We start from the raw sequence: 24,011 nt of genomic DNA on the forward strand, positions 1-24,011 counted from the left end.
GGGCCAAAGCATGGCTGTGGACACAGCTGTGAACTCTAGTCAAAACGGGATTTGTAGGGAAGTAGCTAAGGGCAGCTGAGGCTGAGGTCTGGGAGAAGGGGCAGAAAATTCAACCACACCTTCACCCCCCCAGCCCTAAATTCAGAATCTAGCATGGGGTGACCCGCAGACCTGCCGCTCAGACTCTTCCCCCCATGGCAGAATCTCTGAGCTGGACGGCTGGGTGACCTCCATGCTGCCTGAAGCCCCAGTCAGCACTGAGGGTCTTGGTTCCACTCTGAGTACTCACGGCAAGATTCGGGAAGGTGGGCTGAGGGGTTAGGGGTTAAGAAGCCCCCAAGAGCAGACCCAAACTTTCAGCATCAAAGAAAAAAACACCCTCAAACCACCCAAATGATGCAGAGGCTGGGGCGTCCTCTGGCGGTGACCCTCAGAAACCCTCCGGACCGGCCATCCCTCCAAGTTGCTCCAAGGGCCAAGAACCCCAGGCCTCAGGGAGGTAGGGCTGCTCCCCCCCCCCGCCCCCCCCCCCCCCCCCCCCCGCCCTGGTGGCCCGCAGGCAGGAGACGCCGGAAGCACAAAGAGCAGGAGGCACAGACAGTGGTTCTCCGAGAACTTCAATACCGGCCCCACAAGAGGGGGCGCCGGGGGAGGTGGAAGCTTACAGCAGAAGCCGTGCGCCCAAGGGAGGCTCCACAGGTTGCCCAGGGGCTTCCTCCCACCCCCACCTGGGATCTGTAAGTAGCAGGTCACAAGTCCAACCCCAGGAGGCACGTCCACATCCCACCCTGAGGGGCTCAAATGATGGGAGTGGAGACAGAGAGGCTCCCTAAGGCTTAGCTTCCCCGTCTGGCCAAGAGCAGTAGGGGAAGATCGGAGAGTCTGGGGAAGAAGGGAGGACCAGGTATTAAATACGTCATAAATAGGAAGGCTGGGCAGACAGGAGGGGCTCACATTCTTCTGGTTCAGCCGGGGGCTAGGGCCTCGGCCCTGCTCCCTGTGAGGCCGCTGGCCCGAGGTCACTGCTGCCAGGGGCCACTGGCACTGCTGGGAGGAAGTCGGCAGCCAGGGTGCTGACTGGGACCCCCCTGCAGTCTCAAAGTCTGGAGGATCAAGGGGCATGGTCCGTGGCTCACGGCTTCTTGGCCTTCTTTCTGTTCTTCTGGAGTTTGGTGTGGACGACTTTCAGTGTGGTCAGGAAATTGCCGAGGAAGAGGACCAGGAATGTGAGCGCCAACATGAACACCTGGAGGGGGCAAGAGCAGGGGGAAAGGAGGGAAAGGCTGCCAGCTCTGATTGGCTCCCCTCCCTCAAGTGTCCACCCCACTCCTGGACCTCAGAACCAGCTTAGCACAAGCTACCCACAAACTGCAGGGTTTTGCAGGCGGAAGGCAGAGCTCTGGGCCAACTGGGTGAAGGGAGGGAGTCCTTGGAGTCAGGCAGGGTCTTTGGGGAGAGGGGGGGGTCTCCCTGGGCACCCCGTAGCACTCCATGGGGTGAACCTCCTAGGTATTTTCAGACCACTGAGGTGCTTCCTGAATTCCCTCCCACCGTCTTCCAGGCCCCAGTAGCAGAGAGGTCTGAGCAGCAGGGCCTCATAGAGGGGGTGGAGGGGGAAGGGCACCGTTGAGAAAAGAATTCTCCCCAAGCCAGCTGGCCTCTGCCAGGCCCACCACCACTCCTGCCATATGCACACACTATACCTGCCATTCTTTGCATTCCTCGTGGCTGGAGAGCTCAAACAGCGTCACTGCATTGTAGAGCTGCCAGAACTGCAGAGAGGGGAGGCAGGCACTGCTCACCCCACCCGATTCCCCTGGGGACCCACGTGGGAAAGCCGGGGGAGATGCACCAGGACCCTTAGCTTCTGGTACCAACTGCCCTCATACACTGACAATGCCCCCAAAAGAAACTGGGGCACCTTAGGCCACAGTAGCCTGAGGGCCAGTTCTGGCTTCTGCCTGTGGCCTCCCAGGACCCAGGGGCCATCTTAGCTCCAGGACCTCATGGGGCCCAATTCAGGGATAGCTGGTGAATGGTGGAGAGGCCTGAGGACCTTCTGTTCCCAGGGGTCGGCCCAGAGCAGGGGATACCCAGAAACTCCCAGGGGGACTCACGTGGCCAAAGAACAGAAAAGGCAGAAGGAAGGTGAGGCCCCGCCACATCCAGGACTGGAATCCTTCTGTGGAGAGGAGGGAGGAGGGAGGGAGGAGGGAGGGAGGAGGGGGGAGGGGGGGAGGAGGGAGGGAGGGAGGAGTGAGGGAGGAGGTAGGGAAGAGGGAGGGAGGAGGGGGGGAGGAGGGAGGGGGGAGGAGGGAGGGAGGAGGGAGGGAGGAGGGAGGGAGGAGGGAGGGACCAAGGGGCCATGTGAGGGGGTTTGGTTGCCCCCACGGCCCTACCAAGCGCCCCCTGCCCAGCCATGCCAGTCACCCTGAGATTAGCCAGGCATAAACACACACTGGGCAGGGGGAACAGCCTTCACCTCTTACAGGGACGTGAGTGCTCACTATGAAAATAACCCAGAGAACCTGCGGAACACCTGTCACAGGTCTGACTGCTCTCACGCTTCAAGTGGCCATGAGCTAAGTGAACTGGACCACACTTATGAATGCTGATGTGCCGGGCCTATGTTTGCAGTAAGTTCTTTAATTTGCATTTTATAATGGATCTTTGGCTGCATCATTTCGATTGAGTCTTGACAAAGTAGAGCCTATTTTGCAGAGTAATTCCATGGAAACGACAATCACAAAAGATAGAGTTTTATTAAAAATAGTTACCCCTGAAAGTTTAGATGGGGAGTCTCCAAGCTTTTCTGATCGGTTACCCACGTCTGTGAGTTAAAAAGGTTCCGCATTCATTATACATAGTATCTGTAGGCATATTACACGTAAGTTATACGTGAGCAACACCAGGCTAACATTATATTGATTATAAAGCATGGACAGAAAATAGATGCTTAAAAAGGACAAGAGAGATTGAGGGCACACAGCTGGCCTCACATTTGTTAGCTGAAATAGAACCCACGAAGAATTATGAAAAGCCACTCGGGTAGAGGCCGGGAGCCCTGGCTTTGTGTGTGGTAGGTCTTGTGATGTCTTTACTGGCACGTGCTCCCCGTGTGGGGAGTTAGGGGCGAAGTCTGGGGCAGCGGGCAGGGGCCAATATATGTCCCCCACCCCCCAGGTGGGCTACTCACCCACCGTGAGGTCCAGTTGATTCCTCTCCCCTAGAGCCCTCAGCCGGTAGAGGCAGCCCCTCTGGTAATAATATTGCAGGAACTGCACACAGCCTGCAGGGGGAGCACAGCGCCCGGAGGATTGGGTAACACCTCCACGGGGCAGTAGGTCCTGTGGGGGGCGCTCTGGGTACAACCTTCTTACACACACACACAACCCTCTTACACACACACACACACACACACACACACACACCAATCGGAACCCAGTTTATCTGGGGCACCCTGCGTATAAGCCTCTCCCGCCCCTAACACACACGCGAGTATGAACCCACTTTATCTGTTATCCAGAATACAAAGAGAGATAAGGATATCTGAGGACCCCACAAAGCCCCCCCGCTAGGCTAGAAACTTGGAGAGCTTTCTTAGGCGTGCAGTAGGTAGTCAAAAGATGCCTGCTGGAATGGTGGCCCCGTGCTGGGAGCCGTGTGCAATGACCAGACGGCCAGAGACCGGTCCATACAATGGGATACCTGCAGGCACTAAAAATCAGGAGGGAGAATGCTGTGTGTTGATGTGGGGAAAATACCCATGTAATTGTTAAAAGAAAAAAAAAGCCAAGCTGTATGTACAGAGGGAGCCCCTGTTTGTAGGCTATACATAATGCAGTATATATATATATATATATATATATATATTTATGAATTAAAATGTTTGAAAGGACATAGATCTATGAACAGTGAGCACCCTTACGGGTGGGGTTGTATATAATTGACATTCTCAGCTTTATATATCTGTATTTGTAAGCAGGGTTTTATTTAAAAATTAAATAGTATTTTTTGAATAGATATAAAATTCAAAGGGAGCAAACAGGTACTTGGTGAAAGGTACAAGTCTCTCTCTTTTTGTCCCCAACCATCCCCCTTCCCAGAGGTGACCCCTGGGACCAATTTATACTGTATATAAACCCAGAGCTATTCTTAAATGAGAAAAGGAACATATATTTCCATTTTGAGGAAAACAAAGTTAGTGCCCCCAACATCACTTAGTTCCTGGAGGTCACAACTGGTCCGATTCTGGTCTGGGGGGACAAAAGGCAGTGACTGGGGCTCCAGGAGGTGGGGGTGGGTCAGGCCATCCTTCTGGGGCTGGGGGCTGGGTGGTAGGATGGAGGTGACATGGAGGGCAGGTAGATCTTTTCTGGATTTCTGGGACCCTCTCCCGCCCCAGGCTGGCCAGGGACCTCCCCCAGTCTCAGCTCCCTTCCTCAAAAGACACACCCCTCATTGTATGGGGACAGAGCCTCCATAGGGAACAGTGCAAGAGACACTCACTCTGAAAAATGGAAAATGCTAAAAACTGATTGCGAAACTTCTGATAAATGAGTCCGTTAGGCCTGCAGAGAAGTGGGGACAAGCAAAGTTCAGGTGTACTGTGAAATAGACATTCTTCCCGCCCATTCCTGTTCCAACCAAGAGAGAACAAAAGGTTTCACAATTAAACTCAGGTCCCTGATTTTTACCCTTCTTTGCCCCCAGTGTCCCTGGGGCTAGAGCCAGGTAATTCCATCACTGCTGTTAAGTCTGTTGGGGAACCAAGGGAGCCCATGTAGTTTTGAAATCTAAGTTCTCACCAGTTCCCCCGCCCTCCATCTTAGTCTCTTTGGTGCCACAGCCTTCTTCATCCCTGTGCTTGCTCCCTGTCACCTCCGCCCCAGCCAGCAGGCAGACAGGACATTCCCAGGAAAACTCCCCAGCTGGCCCATACTTTCCTTCTTGGCCCCAAAGTCAGTCCAGGCCAAGGACTTTGAAAGCCCCATCTGAGCCCTCTCACCCACCACAAATCCCCATTTACAGCCATGTGGGGAGGGCGAGCAGAGCTGGGGGGCTGAGGCAGGAGACACTCACCAGGTTAGCATCACGCCAGACAGGAATGTGGACACGTAGTGGTGAGACACCCACCAGCCTTTAATTCTCGGAAAGAACAAGAAAAGGAAAAAAAAGCTTAGGTGGGGAAAGAAACACAGGCGTCTCCCAGGTTCCCAGCCTATGTGGGCAGCTTGGGGTGGGGGAGGCTGCTCTGTGGCACGAAAACTGCCATGAAATAGACCCATGCCAGGACTTTGCCCTTCCCCTGTCCTGCAAAGACACACAACCACACATAAGCCACTGGCCGATTAGCCACGAGACCCACAGAAGCACTCAGGCCTCCAAAGGCTTCCGCTATCATCAGAACACAGCCCAAACTTCACAGCTACAAGTCCCACCTCTCTGTCCTCTCCTCCTTGAACCTCCCAAACCCATTGCTACCTCAGGGCCTGCTGTGGGCTGAATTGTGTTCCCCCAAAAGTCAGAGGTTGAAGCCCTAGACCCCAATGTGATGGTCTTGGAGGTGAGGCCGTTAAAGAGGTAATTCAGGCTAAATGAGGTCATCGGACAGGCTCGAATCCAATAGGACAGGTGTCCTTATAGAGGACACGTGAGGAGTGTGCATGCTTTCAGAGAAAAGGCCATGTGAGGACATGGTGGCCATCTGCAAGCCAGAGAGAGGCCTCAGGAGAAACCAGTCCCGCTAGGCCATTGGTCTTGGACTTCTGGCCTCCAGAATTGTGAGAAAATCCATTTGTGTAGTTTAAGCTGCCCAGTCTGTGTATTTGTCATGGAGACCCAGCCTTTGTACTAGCTGTTCTCTCTGCTCCAAGACCACGGTCTGCCTGGTTCCTGGTCCAAATTCAACTTTTGGGCCAACTGTCATCTGCTCTAAGAAGCCTTCTCCAACCAACTTATCTAAAACAGTCGGACAGATCTACGCTGGATCACCTTACTCTGTCTCATCTTCCTCATGGTGCTTACGACTACCTGGAATGATTCATTATTCTTTTTCTCGTTTGTTTTCTGAACCTGCTTTCCCACTCAGATATAAACTCCAGAAGAGCAGGGATCTTGTCTGTCTGGTTCGTCGATGTGTCTGTGATACCAGGCTCAGAGCAAGTGCTCAATAAGTGCGCTGGATAAACAGAACATTTACCCAGAGCTGCAGCGATCTACATTCCCCTGGACAGGTACAGAGAAATGACAGACTGCACACACACCATCCCACAGCACCCCACGCCCTGAGCTTATCTGCTCCGCCATCTATAGCAGGCCCTCGCCCAGCCCTGGACTTCACTCGTCCAGTCCCGAAGCTGGGGGGACTCCGTTGTCAGAAGCCAGCACTCCCCGAGCACAGGCCTCTCCCACTGGGGACGGAGCCTGATTGCCACCCCCTCCTCAGAGCCAGGGGCACCTGAGAATGAACATTAGACCCTCAGACCTTTGCCCTTCAAAGGCCCTGAGCTTGTCTCAGGCTGCTGATGGCCTTCCCTGCCCCCCTCTAGGAGCTCAGTTATCCGAACACTACATGGCAGGGATGTGCTTTGCCAAATGTAGCCTGGAAGCCTCCGGGCTCCTCCTCCCAAGAACTGAGCACTAGGGATCGGGCCGCCGGAGGCCTCCATGGCAGTCATCAACCTATGTCCCTTGGGAACTCTCTGCTGGGAGAGGACTGGGGTGGGGGCAGAGCGAGGAGCTGGTGTCCAGGGCACTGCAGCTCCCGAGAGGAGGGACTGAGCATCAGCCGGTTCGGAGGTGAGCTGCTGGATCCGACTCTCTTTTTAGCTAAAATCATCCTGAAACTTGTTTTCAGGTCTTGATCCCAGACCAGTACCTACAGATGTGTCACTGGCTCCTTCAATGCCACGTCACATTTCAGGATGTGACTCTGCCACAACCCACTTGGCTGTTCCTCCGCTGTCACTATCAACTTCGATGCTGCCAGGACATCCTTGTGCAAGTCCCCCAGTGTGATGACACTGCTTCTCCAAGACGTGGGATGGTAGATAGCTCAGAGGGTGTGTGCATTGCTACTTATCAAATTTTCCTCCAAAACTGCTCCCCGAGTGTACACTCCCATCAGCAGTAGAGGGCAATATTTGCTTCTCCAAACCCTCACCAACACTGGACCATCAATTTTAAAATTGGTGTGTCACTGAGGTTTTCATTTGCTTTGTCCTAACACGTGGGTTTGAGCAGTCTTAAAACCTTTCAACCAGAATATGGACATGAGAAAGGGTCTGGCTCTTACTCGTCCCTTCTCTTTGCAGCCCCATGATAGTTCTGGGCATTAATTAGGTGTTCAGACAATGGCCTGGGGTCGCTCGAGGGTTATGATGAGGGACAAGGCTTTTTCCTTTATTCCTAGCACTAACAGCACTAGGTAAACAGTAGGCGCTCAATAAATGTTGAAATGGATGAAGTGATGTCCAGGAGGTGCGGCTGGTGAAAGCTACAGCTGGTCTGGATGCCATCAGCACAGAGGTGACAGGAGATGGCTGCAGGTGCCACATGAGTTCATGGAACAAGGTATGACATCAATCCACGTCTTTGTTCCCCATCTCTCCCTCCCCAGACTCTACGAGGGTCCCTGGCACTAATTCTCTGATAGAAAAGGCAGTTGGCCTCATTCTGACTTTCAGCTAGAAGAGCACCCAAGAAGCTTCTCTGGAACCTTCCCAGTTCACCACAAAGCCACATGCAAGTCCTCGGGTTGCGACAAGCCCCACACTCCCCTGTCCTGCTCCCCAAAGCTCCCCTGAGAAGTGCTCTCTCTCTGTCTGGGAGATACGGGCTCTGGGTAACAAGCTTAGTTGAGCAGCAGCTTTTAATTTCACAGCTTGCCGTGCCCAGAGCCCAGCAATGACAGCTGCTACCAATAAACACAGCTCAACTGCACTGGGAATGGCTAGAAGTCACTTCATCCCCAGTGCAGCCCTCACCAGCCCTGTCGCCCATCTGCACACTCCAGGGCAGGTTTTGTGCACGTGTGTATGTTTATATAGCACTTTTATTATTGCGACGTAATTCAGATACCATACAATTCACCCATTTAAAGTATATATTCACAGAGTTGCGCACCTGTCACCACAGTCGGTTTTAGAACAATTTTGTCACCCCAAAAAGAAACCTGCACCCTTTAGCAGTCACTCTCTGGACCCGTTTTGCCACAGAAATGAAGCTTGCAGGAGCTAATGGGCTTTTTAATAAGCAGACAGTAGATGTCCCGGGAAGGGTGGTGCACTCCTGCCAGAATGTAGGGACAGCACGTCCTGGTATCTGAGGATTGTTCCCCAGGGAGACCATGGCCCTCCCTTCAGGACACCTTGGCCATGTTTGTATGCTTGCATAAGACACGTGTACCAGCCACTATTCAACTCCAGGCCATTTCTGGCTTTGTGCTTCCAGTAATCTGGGCAGTGGGGGTAATGGCTTCTACACTGAGGATCCCTTCCTTGCCTGCCTACCACCCCTATCCCTCTGAATGCCAGGAAAGGCTTTTATAAGAGCACATTAGAGCCAGGCACCGGTTGGCTGGCTAGACAGAAAAATGAATATGATCCCTAATTCATTATTCATTCTGGCTCAGAACTATAGGGGACATCTGCTGTTTTGCCTGACTGTCAATCACCCCCCCCCCCCCACCTTCCAGGCCTCAGCTTTCTTTCGGGGAAGGAACTCACCCCTACACACAGTCTCGGTGGTTGGGGTGGAGCTGAGTGACATAACTGGGCACATGACCCAGAGCCAGCCAATCAGGGCTCTGCATCCCTCCAGCCACAGCGATTGGCCCAGGGATGAGCCTGTGACTCGTGCCTAACCAATCAGAAGTCTATCTCAAGATTGCAGCTAGACTTGTAGAGGAAAGTAGTTTTTTCCTCTGGGATTCCTGATCCAGTAGGAAGCTGACTTGGGCTGTGGGGACCAGTGCAGGGGACAACAGAATAGGTAGAATGGGGTGGGTGGGGAAGGGAACTAACATTGCTTGAGCCCTTTTCATCCATTTATATGCTCCCATAAATCCCCTTCATATTTACTCCTGTCGGTGGTTTTCTATCATTTACAAAATTTGCAAGGGAAGTTAACTTGCTTATTGCACTAACTGAACTAATGAGTTCATGAGAGGCATCAGACACAAAGCGAGGGTGGTTCCATCCCATGATGGGGGAGTCCCCCCATATTCCCACTTCTCTAGGCCTGCTTCCCTGACCACACCCCTAATTCAGGTCTCAGGTGCAACCAGGAACAGAATGAAAGAGGCTCAGTCAGACCAAAACTGGGCAGCAAGCCTCCAGGAAGACCATATGGCTCAGCTCCACCTGTCTTTAGAACACCGGTATGGCCCCAAGGACCTTGCCTCATTGCAGAGCTTGGGTTCAATTCACTTCTATAAAGACCATGGGGCCTGTTTACTGGGTACCAACCCTGAGCTCCCGAGCTGGCCCTGGGATGCTTCAGAGATGAAAAAGTTACAGAGTTCATCCCAATCCAGACCCCTCCCCACTCTTCCTGCCTGTGGTCTCTTAGTTATTGGTTTCTTAGCAATTCCCTCGGAAGGGCCAAGCGTGAGGGGAAACCTCAAAGGTATCTCCCTTGCCCACCCCCAGGAGAAATCAGCACCGAGAAGGAGCTGGGGAAGGATGGAGGCTAAATATCCAACAGACGTAGAGGATGAGTCACAAGTTTTAGTCACCTAGATTCGGCCCACCTACCATGCACCCCCCAGCCCCCACAAATTGGCCAAAACTCCCATAGTCATTTCAAAAGATGAGGCACCTGTACAGGCCCACCCCAGCCATCCCAGACTCCGCACCACCACCACATGCAAACCCCTGTCCCAGGCCAGAGTGGTAGGATGGGTCTGGAGGAAAGGTGCCATTATCACTGGAGATTCCTGAACCGTATTTGCCATAAATGGGTCTTTCTAAAAAACTCTCTGAATGCTCCCAAAAGGCACCGAGTATGAGTGATCTCAGAGTCTCTAGCTCAGTGTCTGGCACAGTGATTAATGACAGATGGGGGCGGAGTGGACCCGCACGCAAAGCTTTGCATTCCAAGCTGAGAGACAACCCTTCCTGCTGTCCTGTCAGAACACAAGCTCAAAGGAGGCCCTGAAAAAGCCCCTGATAAAGAGCTAGGCAAATAAGGCTTGGCTTTGGAACCGCTCTTCTTCCCCTTTTTGTCCCCCTCCCCATTTTCTTGGTGTACCCCACCCTTACAGGGACATCCACTCGGTCACACTCCCTTCTCTCTGGTAACCCCCCATCTACAGACTGTCATACTAGAGAAAAGAACTAACCAGAGTAACTCTTACTAAAGTGTTAGTGACTATTAGAGACCCTGAACACTCTTAATATGAGTCCATCAAAAGGGTGAAACTCCAAGACTAACAGCAAGCCCATGAGTACAGGATGAGAATTAGTAACAAGAAAGCCTTGCCCTGGCCCCATTTCCCCACTATATACTACCCTGGCTCCCCGCCAACCACACCCAAAAACAGAAAGATACTATTCACTAAAATTAAGGAAAACTATGAATGTTATTTGGTAAGATTTTCTACTTCAGTGTTTCCCAAAGCATGGGGCGTGTACCACCGAGTTTTTGATGATATTCAAGTGTAACACTAGATGGTATTGAATTGTCTTTTCTGTTCTCTTTCCATTCTCCTGATTAAGTCAAGGAGAGAGTCTTGGTTGAATGCTAATACATCTTTAAAGCCTCTGAAGATCTGCTCATTTCCCTTTTTACACACATGTGCACACATGTAAGAGAGAGAGCAGGCCTCAGGCTCAGCCTTCAGGAAGCAAGAATGATTGACTTCAATAAATTAGACAATGAAAACAAAGATATTTTTTTACTACTTCCTCTTTCCTGCAATTGAGGCTGGTTTTCCATGTATGGTGGTGACATAAAGTTTCCTTTTTAAATAAATATTTACTTAAGTAAACAAAAATAAAGGAGAGGGTTGATTTACCATGTGGGAAAATGATCATCCAGGGGTATGTGGACATGGCAAAAGTGGCATGGTTGGGACAGGACTGAGGGCAGTTTGAGAAACACTGATCTTTTCTAAAAGGCTACAGGCTACAGGGCCGCGTACCTAAGACCCATCGTTCCCCATCCTTACCTCTTGGCTCTACGTTCAGAGTAAGGCCCGGCAGAGCAGGGATATGCCCTAAAAGACCACTGGGCAGAAAAGTGAGAAGGTGGCAAATTATTTGGGAGTTTGGCAGATGCTCCAATCTTAAACACACAGCTCCTGGTGGTTTCTGACTAGCCCCCAGGAGGAAGGAAGCGGGGAGGGGTTGGGAAGTTGTTACTTTTTGTTTCAGGAAAGGACAGGGTAAGAATGGTGTGCAGAGGTTCAGATGGCCACGCCAAAAAGAACTATAGAAAACGGGTCCTGCAGATGGTAAGCCATGGGTCTTAACTGAGTCCTGAGACTCTCATCTCCCTGTGGGGGACCATCACTCTTGTCACCAGAATCCATTCATCCTCTAGTGACAGTATCCTAATTTTCCTCTGGGGAACCATTCCCCTCCTGACACTCAGCTTCTAGGCTTCCAATGACGGCCATAGGGGTGGGCACAAGACTCAAGCCTGGCCAATCACAGCAGCGCATTCTCTGGCCATAGTGACTGGTTCAGAAACAGGTATGTGACCCAGTGAGCGCCAGTAGGACCCCCGTGAGACTCAGGAAAGAGTAATGTGCCCTATTTTGCTGGGAATGATAGAAATAAAGATATAAGCCTGCCACATGGAGCTGCCAGATGGCCCTACATGGAACCTGAGAATAAAGACAACACAGAGTAGGTGAGAGCAAGAAGCTGGGTCCTGATGGCATTGTCTGAGCATCTGGATTAAGCCTTACCTGAAGTCAGCCCCAACAGACCTATTCCGTGATGTGAGAAAATAGATTTCCTGCTATGTTAAACCCATTTGAGTTAGGGTTTCTGGTAAGCAAGAGACCGACCACAACAAGTGACACTGCAGTTTTCCTCCGCTCTGGGTCTGATCAGGTCATGGAGGCCCCCGAGGAGGAAGGGAACGCAGGCTGAGAGTGACAGCCCTCACCTGCCTCCCCTCCATGACAGATCTCCCTTCGGTTCCCTCTACGCCCCCCACAAAGCCAGGCCCCCAATTACCTTGAGCCGTTGCTGATGAGAATACTCTCCCGGATAGTCAGGGTACAGTAATACCACACGAGGAGGAAGTTAAAGATTTCGTCTGTTACCCTGGTGTGGAGAAACAGCCCCGAGAGCAGGTGTGAGAACCAGGGACGGCTGTCCCAACCCCACCGCAACAGAACAGCAACCCAGGCTGAGCGCTGCCCACACAGTTGTGTCTCTGGAAACGACCCCCCCCATCCCTGGGAAGGCAGAGGGGATTGGCCTCTCAGGTGTCTTCTCTCCACCTAGAATGCCCATCCCCCCCTCACCTTTCTACCTGAATCCTACGCCCTTAAGGCTCTAGCTGAGGTTTCCCCTCCTTCCTTGACCTCCCAGCCTATGACAACCTGTCTCCCTTCTAAATTCTTACTGTCTGAGGTGAAATTTCGGGTGGGATGGCGACAGAAGGACTGTAAGCGGAAACCTATACTCTCTTTGAAACTGTGTGTAGTGTCAAAATGTAAACTCCCTTTGTCCCGTGAAATGTTCTGTAAATTTTGTTACAATTCTTAGGGCTTGAATTGTCTGTAAGATGAATTTAAGAGATTCCTGTCTTCCAGACGGTGACCACAGCCAGGAGCTGGGCAAAGCAGGTCTTAAAGGCCGACAGATTGGGCGTCTGGAGCCTCGCTGTGTCCTGGTCAGAGCGGAGGAGCAGCAGACATTCTCTGTGTGACCATGTCAGAGATTTGCCTGGCCTCAGCTTTGCCATTTGTAAAAAAATCCCCTCCGTGTAGGATCCTGGGAGAGAGCCTGCGACAGACAGCCCCTCAGAGGGCTCCCCCACCACGGCCAGTCTCTCTGATGAGATCTGAGCGAAGACTCTATCTTTGACCCTGATGGGGAAGTGCCTCTGTACCTCCCAATGTCACACAGATCCATTCGGCATAAGAATAGAAAGGACAGTACCAGGTGCTGTCTGTCTGAAAAGGGGAGGAAAAACACCCCTGGCCCCGCCTCCATTTCTCCTTCTCCCCAACTATAATGGCGCTGGAGGGAGGGGGGGATGGAAAGAGGACACTTTAACAATAATAGAAGATGTTGGGCGGTGTCTTTTAAGCTATGTGACCCTGTTTTGTGGTCACTATGATAGACTCTAAGCTGATCCATCGCCCGAGCTGCTGACCCATGACCGGCAGAGGCAGTCTCTGGAGGGTCAGGTCCACACTGAAAACACAAGGCCTAAGTTCCAACCCAGGCTCCGCCTCTTCCCTCCTGGGGAACCAAGGACAAGTTAGTGATTCTCCCTGTGAAGTGGAGACAGTAACGGCATCTTTTGCGTAAGCTGCCATGAGCACTCGCTGACTTTAAAACATAAAGTGCTTAGAACAGTAACTACAGCCTAGGAAGAGCTATATACGTTCCCTGTCATAATTTTAGAAGCACACAGTGTTGAAAGTCTGAGAAATGAGTCTCAGACACCTAACTGAGAAAATCAAAGGCCTACTTGACTTGGACAGGAAATAAGGGGTCAGCAGGGAACAGGGATGGACCCCCAGTGCAGAGAGTCACTTAGATACTGACTTTTGAGCTCATCTCAAGACAGGGGCCGGCCCAGTAACAGTGGTGGTTACCAGGCTATTTTTCACTGGTCCTTTATCTTAGCAGTAGAGAGAGAAGTAAACATCAAGTTTTATGGCCCGGCCTTAATCTGTTCTGAACTGTATGAGTTTCCTGTCGCTGCTGTAACAAGTGGGCACACACTTAGTGGCTTAAAACAACACGCATTTATTCTCTTAAAGTTCTGGGGGTCAGAGTCTGCAATGCGTCAGCAGGGCTGCGTTCCTTCTGGAGGCTCGGGGAGAATCCATCTCCTTGTCTTTGCCAGCTTCTACGGGCCGCCTATGTTCCTTGTCTCGTGGCCCCACATTCCTCTGCCCCTGCTTCTTTCGTCACATCTCTTTCTGTGACCCTGACCCTCCTTCCTCTGTCTTAGAAAGCCACCTGTCATTGTACTGGGCCCACTGGATAATCCAGAATCATCGCCCATCTCAAGATCCTTAACTTCATCCATCTGCAAAGAACTTTTGCCATGTAAGGCAATATATTCACAGGTTCTGGGTTTTAGAATGTGCACATCTCAGGGGACCATGATTCAGCTGGCCACACGAGACCAGCAGTGACCACTGGGGACTTACAAGGTTTCAGGTATTTTATGTGGACAATCTCTCTGGATCTGCGGACAACCCTCCAGGACTGGTTCTGTGGCAGGTGCCCTTGCATGTCCATGCCCAGCTGTGTCTTCTAACAGCCAGCACCTGCGACTCCCTCCTGGCTCACCTGGGGGCTCTCTCAGGCCCCTGCTGGTGGGAGGGGCAGGTGAGGAGAGCAGAGGAAGTAACTCCCTGTGGGAGCAATCCTCCATGTCTGACTGACAGCCTTAGGAGATAAACACCCCTGTTCCCTCGCCCTTCAGGTGGGATAACTGAGGCACGTTCTACACTGTCCCTCCATCACCCAGCAGCACTGAACTCCAGGTGCCCATCGGATGACCTCCCCCTACCCCCCAGTCTTACTTCCCATTCCCCCACCAGTAATACTTGAGATCATTTCCTGAATAAAATACTGGCACATTCAAATGCTTGTCTTCGGCGGGGGAAGGGGCTCTTCTGAGGGAACCCAAACTAAGACAGTATTACTTCCCATTTTACAGATGAAGAAACTGAGGCCCAGAGACGGGAAGTGCGTTCCCCAGGATCAGTCAGCTGGTAAGCGCTGGAGTGAGATCCAAACCTAAGCCCAGCCGAACGGCGGCAATAACAATGGCTGACACCAGGCAATGCGTATGTGTCACTGTTCTGAACCCCACAGGTGTAACTCATCCAGTCCTCACAACCACCCTGCCAAGGAGCTCCCCTTATCCTCACTCTCTGTGTGAAGAAACCGAGGCAGGGAGAGGTCAGGTTATCTGTCCAAGGTTAACCAGCAGGGCAAGTCCCTGTGGGAAGGGAACAGAGATGAGCTGCCTGGCCAGCCCCCTCCCCTGTCCTATTTTTAACCCACAGAAGGTGCACTGGGTTAAATAGTGCCCTCGCCCCCAAATTAATATTTACCCAGGACCTCAGAATATGACCTTATTTGGAAAAGGGGTCTTTGGAAATGTAATTAGTTAAAAAGAAGCCATACGAAGTTAGGGTGGACCCTAAAATCAATGACTAGTGTCTTCGTAAGAAGGCCATGAGAGAGACACGGGGACACACAGGGAAGGAGGCCATGTGACAGAGACTAGAGTGAAACAGCCTTAAGCCAAGGAATGCCAAGGATGGCGGCCACCACAAGTAGGAAGAGGCGGGAAGAATAGAGCCTTCACCTTGCCGACACCTTGACGTCAGTCGTCCGGCCTCCACACTGTGACAAAATGTTTCTGTTGTTTTAAGCCACCCAGCCTGTCGTGCTTTATTACGACACCCCTAGGAAACCAACGCAGAAGGAGCAGGGATAAACGGAAATATCCAAGCCCTCAGGGAGCCTGAGAACTGGAAACACACCACAGGTCCGCCCCCCGAGGGCCCAAGGGCCCAGCAAAGGGGGGGTTGGTTGCACATTAGGAACTTTTACCCCCTTCCAGTGGGGTGTAAGAGTAGGCATCACTGATGTGTGCAGCCTTTGCCCTGCGGGGAAATGGGCCAGGCCCGAGGCAGCAGGCGGGCACGGGCCCAGGGCCTAAAAGAGCCTTTGTGCGGACATTCAAGTGGCCAGACCAGCAACTGGACTCCCAGCCAAGTGCCTGCTAGGAAATAAACCCTTAATATGTGGGCCACATGCCCAGGCTGTGCCTGACTGCCTCCCCTGGGGCAGAGAACCGGGCCAGAGGGAGAAACGCAACCCCCCGGGCTGTGCTGCTTCAGCCCCTGGCCTGTCCTACGCAGACAGCACTGCCAGGCGCCACCCTGGGCAGAGCCCTGCACACACGTGCTACTGCACTGACTTGTCACAACAACCCTGAGAGGTAGGCACGGTATCACCCTCGTTTTATAGATAGGGAGACTGAGGCTCCTAGAGGGAACCTGCCCACACGAATAGCCAGTCTGGATCCAAACCCAGGCAGTCCGTCCTCTATCCCTCGCTCTTTCTTTTCTTCCTTTTTTTCTGTTCTTCCTTTTTGTTTCCTTCCTCTCTCCCCCTCACTCCTCCCCTCCCTCTCTTTTCTTTCTGCCTCTCTTCCTTTTTGTAATTGAGGTATAATTCTCATCCCATAAAATTCACTTTTAAAGTCACTTATATAGTCAGTGGCATTTTGTGCATCTTCACCGCGCTGTGTATCCATCACCACTGTCTAATTCCAGAACCGCCATCCTCTAACTCTCCTCACTCCCAAAGAAACCCCATACCCACTAGCAGTCACTCTCCATTTCCCCTCCCCCAGCACCCAGCAGCCTCTGATCTATTTTCAGTCTCTATGGATTTGCCTGTTCTGGACATTTCATAGAAATGGAATCATGTACTATGTGACCTTTTGTGACCAGCTTCTTTCACCTAATATGTTTTCAAGGTTCGTCCACATTGTAGCGTGTGTCAGAAATTCATTCCTTTTTACGGCCGAATCATATTCCATTGCATGCAGAGTCCACATTGCGCTCTTTTTAAACTACTACATTATAAAACCTCTCCAGCAGCCGTTTAGTAGACATTTGTTGGAGGGACGTAGAATGGGCAGGACTGCTATGCCCCATGGGAAATGGCCCTTCTCTATCTACACCGCACCACACCAAACGCTGTAGATGCAAGACAGACACTGAATCCCTCTCTCGTGGCCCCCTTTCCACCCCCCGCATGCCCACACACACTGTCACTCTGCGTTACCTGTAGTGAAGGAAGAATCGACACGCCACAGCACCCAGAAGCAGGATGATGGTCAGGTAGAGCTTGAACTTCTCATACTCATCCTTGTAGGCAAATCTGCGGCAACAGACACCCCCAGGGAAGGTCACATCACTACTGCCGCATTTTCAGTAATATAACTACGGCCCTTTTGGAGGCAGGAGCCTCACTCCATCAGATTCTTGACTTATTGCCATCCGCATCCCACAAGGACCTTCTGATCTCACTAAGGGAGAGACCTAGTCTTGAATGAATGGTGACGACCAATTAGGGAATGTTGGCTGATGTGCCAAGCTTCCCATATCCCTGACTTCCTGGTTTAGGGCTTCAGGCCATGACAGGAGATGAGCAAGGAACAGAGACAGGGTCCCCTCCCCCCCACCCAGCTATTGTAGTGGAAACTCTATGGCTCCATTTCCCTGGAAACTGATAGATTCGGGGCAGACATGACTGAATGCTTCCCAGGAGAAAAGTGTATGATAAGGTGTGGAATGGAGCAGGGGCCATTTCTCATGGGAAACTGGCAATCCTGTCCACCCAATATCCGGATTCTATGAAGGAAGAAAGGAAGGAAACCTCCCCCAGGGGGTCTGCCAGAGCCCCAACTATTAACATTTTTCTCATTTATGCAAAAATTAGCTTGGTCCATCTCTCCTGAGTTGAAAAAGCAAAATGCCTGGATTCTGTAAAGCCAGGTGGGGATCCGGAACACTTACTTGGCCTGGTTGCTAAGAAGGGTCACGTTCACGTTGCCGAGGACCAGATTTAAGTAGAGCCTGGAAGGAAAGACCAGTGAGGTCCCCACATCCCTAACAGCCCAGGCGAGGGCCCCAACCGCAAATATTCAAACTTAATAAGCATGCTCTGAGCAGCCAGTGGGAACATAGGCTGCTAAGCTCAGCAGTACAATGGGCCTCACATCACATGAGAATACTGATTAGAGGACCTTGACGACTGTGACCCGTGACCGCTGGGACTGACCCATCTCGCTCCATTTTAGCTGGCTTACAGACCATATTTCCCAGCCTCCCTTGCAGCTCATGTGAGCATATGACTAAGCTCCAGCCAATGAGGTGAAGGCATGTGTACAACCTCTAGGTCAGTTTAAAATGGGCTCTTTTTAAAAATTAAGGCATAACCATCATAAGTGCACAAATCTTAAGTATGTATACAACATGATGAATGTTTACATATTTACACATCCATGCAACCAACACCCAGATCAAAGAATAAAACCCCTCCCGCCCCAGGAGGCTCCCTTGCGCCCCGCTCCCAGTCAGTAGCCCCCACCAAGGGTAGCCACTGTGTGTTCACAGAGGAACACGTGAGGAAGCGTCCCTCTCTTTCGGCCCTCACTTCTGCCTTTCTCCCTCAATCTCAAGTCCCAAGGGGAAGGTGGGAGTTACGCAGACCAGGTGCCCTAGACCTGGGTGTCTGCCCGCAGCAGGGGAGTGGGTGTATGGGCGCGGTGTATAAGTTCCCAGCTCCTACCCGTTCTTCTTGGGCAGGTAGGCCTCCATGTCGAAGAAGACATTCTGCCGCTCCTTAATGTTGGCGCCCATCTGCTGAACGAGCTCTGCCTCCTCCTGACCGGCATGGCGCTTGTACCTGTGGTCAGAAGTGTCGGTGCAGAAGAAGCAGGAGCATTACTCAGACAGGAGGAAGAATCCAGAAACTCTGGGCACTGCTCTCCCATCTTTCCATCCCAGTGCTTCTCAAAACCTCACTTCCCTTTCTGTACTCTCTGGGTTTGAGGCTGGCTCCCTGCTAACCCTGTGACCGTGGGAATGTCCTTTAACCTCTCTGCCTTATTTTCCACACCTGAAAAACAGGGATAACATCAGGCCTACCTCGTAGACAATACCATTGTGAGGATTAAGTGAGTAAATGCAATTTAAAATATTTAGAACGATACTCGACTCATAGTAGTACAAACTTAGTGGATATCTATTAGCAATACTAGTCTCACTGTTCTGTTTTTTTCCCAAATGACTTTGATTTAATCATCGGAAGCAAACTAAATGGAAAGCTTACAATAAAGAAGAATTATATGTCCGTGCCTTGTGCAAACTAAGCTGGGACACAAAAGGACGGGGCTCTTCTAAAGGAATAACCTGAAGATTACTAAACAGGCAGACAGGAAGGCACTTTGAAAACATAAGCAGTCAATAAATCAAGGTCAAACTGTTATTCTTTGATGACATTTAACTCTCAAAACTAGAAAAACAAGTCAGTCACAGACAATCTCAAAATAGTAGGGATCCTCAGTGTAAGGACCCCTTACACTGACCCGAACTCATGGGTCAACCTTCTAACCCAGTGGTTCCAACTGGGAAGGTCTGGGAACTTTCTGGTTGCCAACACAGGGTGGAGGGTGTTCCTGGCATCTAGTGGGTGCTGTTAAATATCCCACAATGCACAGGACAGCCCCCAGAACCAGAGTTATTACTACCAAAGTTGAAAAACCCTAGACAGATAAAAGATTCTTGAGTCCTCCCATCAGTCAGATGTGTTTTACCAAGAGTGGCCATCTCATTGCGTAAAACCATCCACACTTTACCCCATGACTAATGGGCCTCCATTTCCAAAATGGTCAGCCAAGGTCAGGGGTATGAGCAGCAACCTTCCCAAAACTTGTCCACTGGGGCAGAACTCACCAGGAGCCACACACTCTGGAATGGAAGCCCAAGTAAGGGACCTGAGACAAGCCACTGGGAGCCGCGGTTTCCCTGCCTGCCTTTGTGGGGGGGAAGGGGACGGTGGAGGCGCGTGACAGCATCCACTGGACCCCTTCACCTATCAGGGGTGAGAGGACGTCCCAAAGTATGAAGACATAGGGATTGCGAAGTGAACATGTGATCCTGGCCTCAGGGACTGAACTACGTCGCGATCTCATGTCCCTCCTCAGGGGGGACGCCGGACTTCTTACCTCCTCCACCAGTGAGCCTGGGGGGTGAGCCCCCACACCCATGAAAAGGATACTGACAGTGTACCTGCCCACAGGACTTCTTATAACCACTTTCCTCCGGGGAACTACCTCTCATACTCTTCCCCCCTCCACGTGGCTCACGTAGGGCGGGCGGTCCCTCCGCCCGGTCCATAAACTCAGCCCGTGACCTAGTCTTGCCTAACCAGTCTCCATGATTGCTTCACAGATGGATGGGCATGTGACCCATGCCAGCCAGTGAGGATCACACCCAGAACTTTTGCGGAAACACAAATTCTCATTCTGCTGGGGTGGCGAAGCCAGTCGGAAGAAAGGCTGGAGGATAGAAGCCCGGCACTGCTGGTGGCCATCTCGTTGACCATGAGGGGATAGTCAGCCTGAGAGTGAACCCAATCTAGAGGAAGGCAGAACGTGGAGGAAAAAACCAGATTCCAAAAACTACCCTTTGCCCTCGGATCCAGTGATGACTGAAGCCACGCCTGTTTTTTTTTCCATGAAAATTTCCATTCTCTGCTCAAGCCGGTGTTGAGCTGGTTTCTGACCCTTAGAACCAGGGGAGCCTTTGAGTTGCCCCTCCGCCTACCTCTGGAGGGTGTGTTTCAGGTCCTTCAGTCGTGTCTTCTGCTTGTGGATGGAGCTGCTACACAAAGTCTGGAGCGCCGTCAGCTCCTCCAGCTTCTGCTTGTAGACCCTATGAGTTTCCTGAGGGACAGAGGAGCAGGCACAGTATGGAAGAGAACATAAACAGGTCATTTTTCATAGTTTGCTTGTGTTAGGGGATGCGACTACAGACGTCATAGCCAAGACAATACAACTACAACTATCCAAGATGGGGCTCAGAAAGTTGGGCCTGGAATTGGGAAAGGCACCACCACACAGCCCTCGGTTAATAAGGAACTGTTGGGGTTTTTCCTGCCCAGGCTCCATCCTTTCTAATGTCAACAGCAACCACATGACTTTGAGGGGCCATCTTCTTTCAATTCTTATTCCAGATGGTTTGAGAAGAGCTGACAGTCCCCATGCCAAAGGTGGTCATGTGACCCAGGGCTGGTCAATTCGTATCCTCCAATCCCCTGGCAATGGATTGGTTCAGGCATGGACACATGGCTCAAACTGGGTCAATGAGTCAACCCCGGGACTCCAGCTACACATATGGGTTTAGAGATGCCCTCTTTCTCCTCGGTTTGCTAAGATGGTAGCAGGTACACTGGGCCTATTATAGAGACTGAGCCCTCTGTCAGGGGACTCAATAGGCTGCTGAGTCGGGAGAGCCTGCCTAAGAATGAAGCCAAACAGGGGGCAGCCGGTTAGCTCAGTTGGTTGGAGGGCCATGCTCTTAACAAGGTTGCCAGTTTGATCCCCACATGGTTCACTGTGAGCTGTGCCCTCCACAACTAGATTGAAACAACTACTTGACTTGGAGCTGATGGGCCCTAGAAAAACACACTTAAAATAAATAAAAGTTAAAAAAAAAAAAAAAAAGAATGAAGCCAAACAGGAAGACAGAATTGAGACATGGCAAGAGACAGAATTCCCACAGCATCATTTCAGCCCTTGGCTCTAACCAAGTCTGAATGTAATGCTCTTGGTTATATAAATTCACAAATTCCTTTTCACTGAAGCCTGTTTGAGTTGGGTTCCTGATCCTGGCCATGAAGAGAGTTCTGGCTAAATCAACTAAGAAAAGCTTATACTTCTTAAAACCAACCCTCCCTACCCTGACACAGTCGTTCCAATGAACTCAATATCTCGTTCCTGGAAATGACCATTCAGGGCCACAACACCACAGGAAATAGAGAGACTCTCCCAATCCTGGGAGAATGGAACACAGTGATTTCTCAACGCTGCTGCCACTGCACACCCCCAAGTAACGCTATCTGCTGGGAAACAAGCCCTTCCCTCTAGATTTGATCATCTAAGACAGATACCAGCAATTGGGAGAAACCAGTATGAGGGCCGAGAATCATGAAATTAAATACAATAATCCAATGAGCATATTTAGAGTGGCTGTTTTCTTGGTCATTTTCTTGGTGGAGAAATGTATGTAGCAAAGAGAGAGAAAAAGGAGTTGGTGAAATGGTGAGACCAGCTCCTAAATTCTCGTGCCTGCCAACCAGGGTCCCTAGAAATGAAGGGTAAGCCAGACAGCAAGGGTGAAGTGAATAAGATGAAGTCATTAGATGACAACCAGGAGCAGCGTTGAAGAATAATTATGAGCAAGCTTCCCTTGGTCCCCCGACAGAGGGCTCAGTCTCTATAATAGGCCTAGTGTCATCACTCCCTCCTTCCTGGGCCCCCAGAGAGGAAACTTCTGTCTCTTTCTTATTTAACTTTTTAGTTTTAAATAATTTTAAACTTGCAGAGGAATTGTAAGAAAGTACACAGAATTCCCCTATAGCCTTCGCCCAGATTCACCAAATGTTAGCATTATGCTATATTCGCTTTATTCCCGTGTGTGTGTGTGTGTGTGTGTGTGTGTGTGTGTGTGTGTTCCTTTTCGACATCAGGCATCGGTAAACTAAGCCACAGGCCAAATCCAGCCACATGATTTTGTATGGGCAGTAAGCTAGAAATGATTTTTGCATGGTTGAAAAAAATCAAAAGAATACATGGTGACGTGAAAAATACATGAATTTAAATCGCACTGTGTGTAAATAAGCTTTATTAGAGCACAGCCATGCCCAGTCATTTACACATTTGGCTGTAGCTTCTCTGGAACTACAACAGCAGAATGAGTAGTTGTGACAGAGAGCATATGGCCCGCAAAACCTAGAATCTTTACTACTTGGCTTTTCTGCCAAAAAAAGTTTGCCTACTCCTGTTCTACACCATTTGGGAGTTAGTTGTAGACGACGTGGCTTCTTTACTCCTAAATATTGTGTGTTACAAATAATTGTAATGTGGTACAATTATCAAACACAGAAAATGTAACCTTGACACAACGCAAGACTATGACCTCAAATAGCACCCAAATTCTTATTTTGCTAACTGTCCATTGATGGCAATTTCCCTCAAGATCCTGGACCCGATTCAGTCTCCTGCCTTAGACTACTGCTTCTCTCTTTAGTCTCCTTTAGTCTAGAATAGTTCCTCAGCCTTTCTTTTGTCTTTCACCATATCGACATTTTTCAAGAGTTCAGTCCAGTTGTTATGGAGAATGTCCCTCCATCTGGATTTGTCTGTTATTTCTTCCTGATTGGATTTGGGTTCTGCGTTAGGAACAAGAATACCACTAAACTAACAACACTGTACCCTCCATGTCCCCATCAGGAGGGACACAGTGTCTTGTGACGTTCACATTAATTGCTTAGAAGAGGCAGTGTCCACCCACGTGCTCCATTGCACAGTGACCAGCTTTCTACCTGTAACTAATAAGTAATCTGCAGAAAGACACGCTGGGTTTTAATCACTTCTGAATTATTCAAGTGCCTGAACAGCCATCTATGTACACCCAGTATCTGCTGGTAATAAAGGAAATCCTCCAGAACTAGGCGGGGAGGACGGGCAAAAAGATCCTGACTCTAGTCTTCAAGAAAGTGGGGCCGTTGGACTGAGCGTCCTGGCAATTCCAGCTGAGGCTCCTGGAAGATAAAGGGCCACGTGACCTACTGGCACTCTTCAGTGTTGGGTGCCAGTACAGGGAGATAAGACCAACACTGCAACATCAGCGGCCAGATGCTCGTCAGGACCTCTTCAGTCTGAATTAATATTTAACTTCAAAGTAAAAGGCGAAGACATTATCCTTGTTAAAAATTAAAACACTACAGTACAGCTAGAGTCGACTTTGAATACACCCCTGTCCTGTCTCCTCTCCCTTTCCCAGAAGTACCCGCTGTTACCAGTTTCTTCAGGTAACAGAAGCAAAAAGGATACAGTCTGGAAGAGTGTATTCTTCTCTATGTATTCTTCCAGACTGTATTCTATATAGACCTCTTTCTATATACACACACAAATATGTATACATATATATGAAAAATACATTGTTGCAAAAATTAATTGTCCCTAATACTTCTTTTCCTCTGCTTCCT

General features: G+C 50.5%; 1 protein-coding gene across 7 annotated transcripts in view; it reads right to left on the reverse strand.

Moving 5' to 3' along the window:
• Positions 1-596: 596 nt before the first annotated feature.
• TMEM120B (transmembrane protein 120B) overlaps positions 597-24,011 on the reverse strand; it is a 33,779-nt gene continuing 10,364 nt past the window's right edge. Inside the window, exons 2-13 of one of the 7 annotated variants that reach the window (XM_081036784.1) lie at positions 20,567-20,685; positions 18,528-18,644; positions 17,753-17,812; positions 17,019-17,114; positions 12,192-12,281; positions 11,174-11,232; positions 5,083-5,140; positions 4,510-4,571; positions 3,197-3,289; positions 2,118-2,182; positions 1,704-1,772; positions 600-1,246 (exon numbers count right to left, since the gene is read on the reverse strand). In XM_081036784.1, coding sequence (XP_080892910.1) covers positions 1,133-1,246; positions 1,704-1,772; positions 2,118-2,182; positions 3,197-3,289; positions 4,510-4,571; positions 5,083-5,140; positions 11,174-11,232; positions 12,192-12,281; positions 17,019-17,114; positions 17,753-17,812; positions 18,528-18,644; positions 20,567-20,685 — 1,002 coding nt within the window. In that variant the 3' untranslated portion in view covers positions 600-1,132. Of the gene's footprint in view, positions 1,247-1,703; positions 1,773-2,117; positions 2,183-3,196; positions 3,290-4,509; positions 4,638-5,082; positions 5,149-11,173; positions 11,233-12,191; positions 12,282-17,018; positions 17,115-17,752; positions 17,813-18,527; positions 18,645-20,566; positions 20,686-24,011 lie in introns of all 7 variants that reach the window. The other 6 variants (XM_081036785.1, XM_081036789.1, XM_081036783.1 and 3 more) reach the window with 6 other exon arrangements.

This window comes from Rhinolophus hipposideros (assembly GCF_964194185.1).
Source record: "Rhinolophus hipposideros genome assembly, chromosome: 24".
Classification (NCBI taxonomy): Eukaryota; Metazoa; Chordata; class Mammalia; order Chiroptera; family Rhinolophidae; genus Rhinolophus; species Rhinolophus hipposideros.